Source organism: Culex pipiens, chromosome 2, assembly GCF_016801865.2.
Source record: "Culex pipiens pallens isolate TS chromosome 2, TS_CPP_V2, whole genome shotgun sequence".
Taxonomy (NCBI): domain Eukaryota; kingdom Metazoa; phylum Arthropoda; class Insecta; order Diptera; family Culicidae; genus Culex; species Culex pipiens.
The window spans coordinates 155,058,668-155,070,494 of record NC_068938.1 but is presented as its reverse complement, the minus strand read 5'-3'; the positions used below and the strand labels follow the sequence as shown (position 1 = coordinate 155,070,494).

The following is an 11,827-nucleotide window of genomic DNA, read 5'->3' as shown; positions in this document are numbered from 1 at the left end:
GTGAAACTTAGAAAACATCAATTTTCCTGTTTTTAAACCTTTGCATTGCAATATCTCAGCAACTAAAGGTCGTATCAACATAGTCCGAATAAGCAAAATATAGAGAATTTTCTCAGCTTTTCAAAAATATTTTTTTCAAAACTGGGCAAACATGTGCACTAATTTAAAAAAATGAAAAACTGCGACTATTTTCAAAAAAATCACTTAAATATGGCTATAACTTGAAAACGGTGCACTTTATAAAAATTTTAGTAAAGTACTTTTTGATTGCAAATTTGATTTTACATCGAAAAATGAAGTTGAAAAATTTTTACGACCAAAATTTCGATTTTTTGAAAAAATCAGTATTGATTAAAAAATTCATAACTCGGTCAGTGATTTTTTGCACAACCTGGAAATTTCTGAAAAGTTGGCATTTTATGTCTTCTAAAACATATCAAAAAATAAAAAAAATTAAAAATAGTGTTTTTTTGTAAATCAAGTTTTAGTGATAAAAAGTTAAATAAAAAAATCACCAAATTTTTTTTTACCGTGTATTATTTTTTCCAGTGTAGTCCGTATCCATACCTACAACTTTGCCGAAGACACCAAATCGATCAAAAAATTCCTTCAAAAGATACAGATTTTTGAATTTTCATACATCATTTTTGTATGGACAGCTGCCGAATTTGTATGGAAAATTATATGGACAAACTAATGATGCAAAATGGCTTCTTTGGGCATACCGAAGGCACCAAAAAAGTTTCAGCCGGATTAAAAAATACAAAAATTAAAATTGAAGAAAAAAGACCGATTTCGTAGAGAATTGCTCATTTATGTTTCGTTGAATAAAACCAGTCATTTTCGAATTGAATACTTTTATTTTCCACACACATCCATGCATGGCCAGGCCCCGAAAAGTTTTCATATTTTTTTATCCTTCTTCCTATGTATATATATTTATTTTATCTTCGATAAATTTGAATTTATATGTACATCGTGTTATCTCTCACTATTGGCTTTCGCTAGATTTATGACTTTGTCGCAATATCGCGCTAATTACGCGATGCTTCCACACCGTGGTACAAATACACGTAGTATGCAGTAACGAGTTTGATTTAAGACAATTGCACTAATTCACCTAGATTATTTTTAGTGACGCTAGCAGCAGGAGCCGCTTGCGTCTCGTTGTTACAGTTTTTCGCGTTGTTCCCGCTGGTTCCGCCGTTGACGTGGTTGTTGTTGTTGTTGTTGTTTTGGGGGTTGCGTGGGATTACGGGTGGGCTTGGGTTGCGCGAGGACACGGTTGAGGCGGCCGTCGTTGTGGTGGTGGCCGTTGTGGTCGGATCGATGAGGAGTCGGTGCTGAACCTTGGACGTGGTCAGCTGGGTTGTGTCGGAGTTGGTCCGGGTGCGAGACCGCTTGGGCATGACGCTGTTTTCGAGTTTGAGCTGTGCGTTGACCTCGGCACGTGCGGCACAAGTGCATGCTTTGAGGAAGCTCTTTTTGAAGTTTTCGCTAAGGTACGCGTACAGGATCGGATTGATGGCAGAGTTGATGTAACCGAGGCAGCCCACCAGCAGGAAGAGGATGATGTCGAGCCGGGAGCTGCATGTGCCGAAGGGGGAGTTGATAATCGCTATCTGGGAGATCCAGTAGGGCAGCCAACAAAGGATGTACACGGTTATGACCGTGAGGACCAGCTTGGTTACTTTCCGGTGGGAGCGTCGTTTTCCGCGTGATTTGTTCGTGGTTTTAGGGCCCACGTTGCGCAGTTTCCGTATCACCAGACAGTAGAATGTCATTATGAAGCACAGCGGGATCACGAAGCCCAGAATGAGCGAGTACAGCGTGAAGGTGTACCCTTGCATGTGTTCGTGCGTTTCTGGCCACACAATTTGGCAGGAGTAATAATTGGGCATAACTTCGATGATGTCACCGTATATCATTATCGGTAGCATGATAATGGCTGACGCCAGCCAGGCCAGAGCGGACACCACGCGGGACACCAGCGGAGTTCGGTACTTGGGCGACGAGATGTGGTGGCAGATGGCGATGTACCGGTCCGCGGACATGATGAACAGAAATATGGACGAAGTGAACTGCGTAATCGACGTGCTCACCATGTAAGCTTTGCACATGGCACCACCAAACACCCACTGCTTCATGTGCATCGTGGCAATCAAGAACGGTATGCCAATCAGGAAGCACTCGTCCGCAATCGCCAGGTTCAGGATGTACATATTGGTCACCGTTTGCATGTTGGAAAATCGCAGCACCACGTAGATCACCAGCGTATTGCCCATCAAACCAACCAGACACACCACGGCGTACAACACCATGAACAGTGTGTACGTGGTCGGCATATCCGTCAGTGGACAGGTAAAGTTTGACCGAAACAAACTCTCGTTCCCCTCCAGCGTCGACCCCTCCAAACCTTCCAGCATCGTGCTGTTATTCTCGCCAAACAGCTCACTTCCGCCCAGGAAGTACGTCGACAGATTGCTATCCATGCTGATGCTGGTGCTGCTCTGCCCGTTCAAACTCAACACACCGAATTATCTCACATGGTGGTGTTTTGTCAGCCTCAGCATGATTTCCATTGATTAAGCTAAGGAACTTGCCACGTGTAGCGCTTCTCTGTCGCTCTCTTAACCGCGTCCCAAGGCAAGTGCATCAGCCGCTGGCGAAAATCATTTTCCAGATGTCCACGCCACTGTGTTGTCCGTGTCGATAATATTGACTCTCAATGAATCGGACGACGAATCCTGCGAACAAACAGAGAAGCGAGGAAAATTAGGTCAGTGGAGTTTGTTTTCGAATTAGCAGGCTCATGGGGGGAGTGCTCGTCACCAACGAGGGGAAAACGTGAATAGATTGCGATATAAAACTGCGGTGATGAAATTAAGCGATTTTCTCAGAAAGTATGACGATGCTGTTGGTATCAAATTTGAAAAAAAAACTCGGTAGGCAAACTTTGTGAAGTAGACAGATATCAAAATTCCAGATGAACATGAAACGATTACATCAAGGCTGCTCTTGTTTTGGAAGAATCAACACTCAACCTAATTCGTATTACACTCCAGAAAGCAATAAACATCAGCAACAGAAGAAGCAAGAAATGAGGTCTTGCTTAGCTTTGTCCAATTATGAGCAAAATCTCACTTAAATGAATGAAAATGAAAATGAATGAATGAATGAAGACTTTTGTTTCAAATTGTGAATTTCTTTTTAAAATATGAAAACTTTTTCTTATAAATTGTCATTAGGCAAATATTTTATATGAAATAAATATAAGTTTCTATTAAACAAAAATTGTAACAATCTTCTAGATACAAACTCCGTTTCATCACAATGTTAGCGCATCATATGGCTCGATGGCAATTGAATTCATCACCGACAGACAGGCCAGCCTTTAACAAAGTGGACAGATTGAGAGAGAACATTTATTGGACATGGACAGGCCTGCAACCGGCTGCTGCTGTTTGCTCAGCACTTTGATCGATCAAATTGAGCTTTACGATAAAAAAAAAAGTTGGGAGTAAATAGTGCCAATAGTTCGATCTGTTGAACAATAGAACCGTCCAACAATTGTGACAATTATTGTACTTGACATAAGTTGAAATTCGTTCGACTGAAAATAAGTAAGTGTATTCCCTTGCATTTATTCAACTGCACGCAAAAACAAATTAATAATAAAGTGTAAAATAAGGACTTTCACTGCGCAAAACTTTCCCACTCCAAGCCAATATGCTATAAAATATCGACATAACTTTTATTTTATGACCCACAATGACAACACACAAACAAGAACATTGAACTCCTCTCTATCAGCTGAACAAGACATATCTCAAAACTTTCCCAATTTAGCCAAGTAATGAACCATAAATAATGCATTAACAGATGATGTTTCCTAACAGATTTCCAAAAGCTGGCAAGACATAAAGCTTTCTTGTGTAATCCGAGCCCAAAGCATCATAAAGCAATCAACACCAGATATTTCGAAATTGGATAATCATCCCGGGGAATCTTCAGGAGTTCAGCAAGTCCTCTCCGTAAACTCTTAGAACAGTGCGGAAGTGGTTTATTAAACTTTATCGTCTTCGCCATTCCTTGTAGGAGTGCACACTATATTTGGGTTGCATAAAATGCACGCGATATTTGCCTTCTCCTGGAAGGCAAAATTTTTGTCAGTTTAATCTGGCCGGGGGAAACTTTGGCCACTCAAGTGCCTCTCGAAGCAGGTCTTTCCGAGCAGTTCAGCGAAAAAATCAACAGTATACTCTGGCAGTTTTGGGGGCAAGTCGGAAGTCGGGGGGCTGGCTGCTCCTGAAGAACACTTTACATTTCGGCAGGGAAATTTATCGATGCAAGCGCTAAAGATAAACATGCAAAAGTGAAAAAGTTTCGTTGGGAATGCCCTAGCCATTTTATTTGAAAAGTTTATTTTTCCATGGAATGAACGGGTATTCAAAGTTCAGCTTGAGCTATTTCATGAAAGTGTTTTAATCCAGTTTTTATTATTTACTGAAACTGAACTGAAACTGAACTGAAACTGAACTGAAACTGAACTGAAACTGAACTGAAACTGAACTGAAACTGAACTGAAACTGAACTGAAACTGAACTGAAACTGAACTGAAACTGAACTGATACTGAACTGATACTGAACTGATACTGAACTGATACTGAACTGATACTGAACTGATACAGAACTGATACTGAACTGAAACTGAGCTGAAACTGAACTGCTAAGAAAAACATTCAAAAATGACTAAAATCGTGCGTTAACTAGAAATAGAGCAATCACTGCTCGCATTAAATTAAATTCAGCAAAGCAATTTGATCGACGGCTGTAAATATTTACAACAAAACTGTCCGTTCGCTCTAAAAACAGCAAAAGTGCATCCCAAATGCAATAATAGAAGCTTTCATCTCCCGTCGTGTGTGGCGTCAGACGATTTAATTTAAATTGCGCTTTCCTCTCGTGCAAAAAGCGATCGGATATAATCCATTCATTGCATTGTTGGAATTCGAGCGAGAAGAATGAAAGCATTTCTCGCTCGCGAACGAGCGAGAGAACTTGTAGTACTTTTCTCTTCTCGCTCGCGCTCGCATTTTCGTTCGCGTTCTCGCTCTCGCCGCGAGCGCTCGCGAGCGCCTCGTGCTAGCCGTTCGCCCCAAGCTAGCAATTTGTTTAACAGGCTTATGAATACGAACCAGGCGATGGTATAGAGGTGTGACTTCAATCGCTGTGTTGTGGTTTGTTCGTTTCTAACACGTTCAACTTCTCGCGAACGGGCAATTCTGGCTCGCGAGAAAGTCCGTTCGCGAGCGGAGGAGAGCACGGGCAATCGGTGAGTTTCTCTCGGCAGCTCGAGACTCGCGGCGAGCACTCGAGAGAGAGAAAATTTTCTCGCGAGAGCGCGATAATACCAACACTGATTCATTGGCTACCCTGCCTAGCTCGCACGCAAATCTCGTTACAAATTTCCATTCAATCTGTACTGTAAACCTTTCAATCGTCGCGCTACCATACCGTGTCAATAACAGCCAATTCGTCAAAACAAGGGCCTCCCCTATAAATAACTAAACTAAAACCGTGCCAGCAGCCGTTCATGTCGTGTAAACAATGCAAACACACACACACCGATTGGTAACGCAATAAAGCCAATGTCCATCCATTCAGCGAGAGGAAAAAAGAACAAAAACCACGACCGGGACCGGGAAACCATGTCGGGTTTTGTTGGAAATGGCCGTGCCGCCACCGCCGACGTTGAGAGGGTGCGAAAAAATTGCATTCAAAAATTTAAAACCGCGGACAGGCAAAACACACATCAGTCTGCCGCCACCACCACCGGACTGACGGGCGCTGTGAAAACAAACACCTTGTGGTTTTGGGTTAGGGTGGTTCTTATTGCAACTGCCTAACCATCTTCATAAATTTGTTCTAAATTTGGTCAGGGGGTGTCCACAAATGACGTATTTTTCAAAACGTCCATACTATTGCCCCACCTTCCTCAAAGTGCTGGGCATGCTAGTGAGTGGCACGGACGGAGAGAATAAATCCCGAAACTACCGAGAGTACTTTACTCGTGGGTTGTCGACACCGAGACTCGAACCCGAGACCTTCGGCATATTGAACTGCGCCTTTGCCGTATCGGCCACCATGGCGGTCATTTGTTCATATACGCCAATGGGATGAAATGTTTCAATGAACGAATGAACACGATGTGTTGTTGTTGTATGCGCGAGAGGTCTTTACTCTATCCGCATGGACTTTAACTTTGGGTGTAGTAAATATGACCATATGTTTTGATTTAAGTTAGAATAGACAGAAAACAATAAAATTAGTTTGACTGTAACAACCCAAGACTGCTGGCAGCTAAGGGGGGAAATTGTAGTTGAATCGGAGCAAGTATGTGACTAAACAAAATAATTCAAATTTTTATTCGTCTCTGCCACACTCAGCGATCAAGTGCCATTCAGGAAAAACGAGATCAAAGCATACTCATAGAGCCTTTCTACAGGAAATCGTTATACGCTAGACAAGATTTTCTTCCAAACGAAAGAATATCTTTCAAAAATCTCGTGGAGTGAATTTGAATTTCAATTTGATTTTTGACAAATATGAACCGAAAACTATTAGTTCTCATTGAATTCTCGTCAAATTCCTGTATCCTCATTTACCCTATTTGACCAACAATCAAAAATTCCTTTCTTTCTCATTTTCCTTACTTTCTATGATATTACCTAAGTGCCTTACTGAAAACTGTATGGACCTTGAATTAACGTCAAGTTGCTCACTTTGATACTTACTCGAACGCCTAACTATGCTTAATGTTGAACGTTTCGCAAACATCCGATAATAATCCATTAACCAAATCAAGTATTCCGAGAAAAACGCGTTTAAGTGTTTGTCACCAAATCTCCGTCAAGGCAATTTCCCAAAAGAGTGTCATATTAGCCGTTGGGTCGCCAAATCTAAACACTATTTTAGTGAAATTCAAGTTTCAGAAGATGCGTTGGAACATCCTCTACCACCTGGGCTAATAACTCGTTTTTGCCAAAAGTGGATATTAGTCGTTTTTTTCAATGGTGGGCAATAAAAGACCCAATGCATGCTCGTATATGTTACACTTAGTTTACCTACAGTATGTAAAAAAAGTATTTACACCCCTTGGGTACTATGCACATTTTGTGATGAAACATGTAAAAAATTTAAAGTTTGACAGGAACCTAGTACTACGTTTTGTTCAGAAACTCATGCCAAACATTTTGCTTCAAAAAGCTCATGAAAAGATGATTTCTATAAAAAGTTATATAACAAATACTATTACGAAAATAAAAAAGGTGCAAAAAAAGTATGTACACCTTTCGAAAAATTAACATAAATAATGTTATTTGTTGACAAATCACCATAAATCCAGTCTCCCAACTCCAAATAGGCATCCTTGACTGATTAAAAAAATAATTTGGATTGAATATAAAGTTTACTAACTACTTAGTATAAAAGTTTATATAACTCTGGAAATTCTATATAAAACTTATCTAAACTTAATTTTGCAAACTTTTAATTCAACTAAATGTCTATATACTACCATAGAATTGCTAAATAAACATTTTGGAGTGGGTATAACACCGTTTTGGGGGTATTTGTATCGATAGAATAGATTTTTCGTTGGAATTTCGTACCAACCCGGAATTACGTCGTCGAAAAACCCGCCGGCATCCGAACCGGTCCACAATTCACAAGTAAACCTATGTGGCATCGGAAAGGGCATAAAATTTCCGATCTTTTGATACCCATACATCTAGGTTTTCTATAAAACCTACGTTTTTAAATACCTGGGCAAAAAGTAAGTTTGATCCACGAGAACAAAAATTACGAAATTCCATACATTTTTGGCAGATTGCTCAAACGAAACCATAACAACGCTTTTGCCTAGGTATTTAAAAACGTGGGTTTTATAGAAAACCTAGATGTCTGGGTATCAAAAGATCGGAAATTTTATGCCCTTTCCGATGCCACATAGGTTAACTTGTGAATTGTGGACCGGTTCGGATGCCGGCGGATTTTTCGACGACGTAATTCCGGGTTGGTACGAAATTCCAACGAAAAATCTATTCTAGCGATACAAAGACCCCCAAAACGGTGTTATACCCACTCCAAAATGTTTATTTAGCAATTCTATGGTAATATATTGACATTTAGTTAAATTGAAAGTTTGCAAAATTAAGTTTCGATAAGTTTTATATAGAATTTCCAGAGTTATATAAACTTTTATACTAAGTAATTAGTAAACTTTATATTCAATCCAAATTATTTTTTTAATCAGTCAAGGATGCCTATTTGGAGTTGGGAGACTGGATTTATGGTGATTTGTCAACAAATAACTTTATGTATGTTAATTTTTCGAAAGGTGTACAAACTTTTTTTGCACCTTTTTTATTTTTGTAATAGTATTTGTTATATAACTTTTTATAGAAAACATCTTTTCATGAGCTTTTTGCAGCAAAATGTTCGGCATGAGTTTCTGAACAAAACGTAGTACTAGGTTTATGTCAACATTAAATTGTTTACATGTTTCATCACAAAATGTGCATAGTGCCCAAGGGGTGTAAATACTTTTTTTACATACTGTATTTGAAATAGATTATTCAGAGCTTTATTTGTTTCATTTCCGTATTTTAAATATTGGCATATGAAATCAAAGCATCATTTTTTGAGATGTGCAATAATGCAATATAATTTATCATACAATACTTTCAACAAGTCAAATAATGTAAACCAGACTTTAAAATAAGCTTCTTAGAGCAATTAAGTCCGTTGCATTTTTTTTTTTAGTTGTTCGCAATTTTTTTTCTCAGCAAATTTGAACTTGGAATTTTCAAAACAGGTTATTGCATAGCATTGGCTGTTTTTAGTAAAATTGAAGTAATTTTTTGTTTTCAAAAACTCAATTTTTTATGGAATCAGAAGTCTAATCTACGGAAAACTATTTAAAATGCATTTTCAGCGTTGAAAAAATAATTAGCATGTTTGAACTCATTCAAAAAGTTTAATCGTTGTAAATTTCGAAAAAAATGTATCTGAAAAAAAGAGTAACTAATAATTGTTAAAGAACCTGAACTTCAAAAAATTGCAGCGGCCTAAATAAAAAAAGGCCCTTAAAAAATATTATTTAAAAAATTTATTTATGGAATTACCATGAACGGCTTTTTTAGATTGAATGAATATTTAGCTAAACTATTACTTGTAAGTAGTAGAAACATACTTGTATAATCCATTCCAAACTATTTAGAACCCATTTTTGCGTTTATAAAATGGGCTGCTGTTAGGTTTTTCAAACATTCAGACTGTTCTGACCACAGATCTGAAAAAGAGAAACCATAGAAAAAAAAACATTATAAATTTATGTCTTAACTTATTAGATATATGAAAATATCAACGAAAATAATTCTTTATCCTATCTTGATGTCTAATAATTTTATTCAACTTGTGAAACTGACTCTTTCAGTTTAGTATTTTTAAAAGTTTATTAAGGCCGTTGCAAATATTTTCAAAGTTTATGCCACCCCCCCTTCAAAGTTGGCCTGAATAATCAGGAGGCAAATTTTTTTTTCGAAAAACTTCAAAATTTTAATGAAAAATTAAAGTATAATCAACTGAAAACCAGTTAAAATGCATTTTCCCGCGTTTATAATCATAATTAGCATGATTGAACTCCTTTGAAAACATTTTAAATTTTCATGAAATACCAATATACAGTCTCACGAAAAGTTTTTTTTTACGAAAAAAAAATTCCGTCAATACCTCGATATTTTCAAAACTAATGTTTGGAAAGCATGTAAAATGCATTTTTAAACACTTTTTTCATCCAAATGTTAAAACCTAGGCTTGTAATTTCATTTTTTATATTTTTTATTATTTTGCATCCCCCCTCGACATTGGTCAGAGCCGAGGGATATAAACTTCAAAAAATATTTGCAACGGCCTAATGTAAATGTAAGTTCAAAAATTCAGTGCATTTGATTTGGTGCTAGAATAGCATGAAAAAAAATGCAAGAGTAAAAAATTGGTAACAAATTGATTTTGTTTTGAATTAAAATACCAAAATTGTAACAATGATCTTGAAACTTGAAACACCCTATCGTAACCAAGGATACTGCTGGTAGAAGAAAGCAGATCAATTAGCAGCACAATCGATTGATACATCACACAAATATAGTGTGTGTGTGTGTATGTGAAGCAAAAATAACAATACAAAACTCACAAAGGAATGAAAGGTAGAAAGAACGGACAGTCGACTTAAAATATGCCCGGTTGAGTTCGGAAAATTGGACCGCAAAGCGATGTGAACCGCAAATTTCATAGCCGACCGGAATTGGACTCTCGTAAATAAACAAGCATCCAAGGGGGTAACGGATGGTATTCTTGTATCTGTTACTTTGTGATTTTTAATGTGTTACCGTCAGTGGGGGTGACTATGGGTCAAAAAACGATACACCTCTCGTAATTTCTTCATAACAAAAACAATTTAAATGACATCGAAAATCTTTCAACGTAGATTTGTTCTTAGACAGTTTACTAACATTTTCCCAAATTATGGTGGATTTTAATGAACACTACCTTAAATGCCAATAGTTTGAAAATTGACCCAATCTCACCCCTTAGAGGGGGTGACATTGGGTCAAATGAAACCAAAATGATGCTCAAATACAACGATATGGTAGAAACAAGTCATCCAACAGTGATTCTTGTTCGAGGGAATCGTATTGACACGCTACCATGTTTGAAGCGCAGATTTTCAAACATTTGGGTAGTTTTCGAGCAATTCTAACAAAAATATTAGAAAAATGATTTTTCGAGAGGTCATTTTTAGCCAAAAACGTACCCCAACTTTAGACAGCTGCCAAAATAACAGGATTTGTTCTAGAAACGAGATTTTTTCAGCAGAGCTATCTTAAGATGTCCCCTACACAACCCTTTCAACAGAATTCATTTTCATTGAGAAGAACCTGAGAAATGGTAAAATCCGTAAAAAATCACTTTGACCCAATCTCACCCCCCAGACCCAATGTCACCCCCACTGACGGTATGAAAAATGGGGGATTGGTTACGAAAGTTTCATTCGTTAGAAAAATCACAATCAATAATTTCCAAATTATAAAAGTTGCAAAATGGATCCAGCTCCCCTACTTTTGAGAATTTTATTAGGGGACTGTTTCGTTTGTAAACATTGAGACTCCATTAGCGTGAATTGTGGCAAATAACTAATCTTTATTTATGTGGGAGCTATAGGAAATTCCGCTCGCCGTAGTTCTTTGAACATACCCTGACTAATTAGATGTGAAAATACTGAATTATTTGGTAAACAAAAGTAAAAGCTTTTAACAATTAATTGGATTATCTTATAAACCTCACAAACGTAAATAGGGGAAATTCTCGTATGTTTGGTAGGTTAAACACTCGCTACTATCTTCATACAATTTTGCTGATTTTCACAATTTAAACAACTTATTTTGTAAAACTGTTGGTAGAAACTTGCTAGCTCGCTTCCTATTACTCGATTTCAGTTAAAAATGCTTTTTATGAGCTGTAATAAGACGTCAAAGCTGGCAACATTAGGTGCACGATGGAGTTAGATGCTGTTCCCCTAGTATAGACATGCATGAAATTGAACTTGAATAAAAAAATGAGTTTTTATATAAGTCAAGCATCATTTCCATGTTGTACTTACACAAAATGCGCAAATAACTATAAACTTGTTTCTAGAAAGACCATAAATTGTCGGGGGTTGCATTCTGGGAGACAGTCTTTCGTTATAATCGTTGATAAAACACAT

General features: G+C 37.7%; 1 protein-coding gene across 3 annotated transcripts in view; it reads right to left on the bottom strand.

Moving 5' to 3' along the window:
• Positions 1-854: 854 nt before the first annotated feature.
• The window catches only part of LOC120425271 (somatostatin receptor type 2-like), a 71,148-nt gene continuing 60,175 nt past the window's right edge, over positions 855-11,827 (bottom strand). For all 3 annotated transcript variants that reach the window (XM_052707961.1, XM_039589717.2, XM_052707960.1), the window contains one exon: positions 855-2,747. In XM_052707961.1, coding sequence (XP_052563921.1) covers positions 1,098-2,492 — 1,395 coding nt within the window. In that variant the 5' untranslated portion in view covers positions 2,493-2,747 and the 3' untranslated portion in view covers positions 855-1,097. The remainder of the gene's footprint in view (positions 2,748-11,827) is intronic.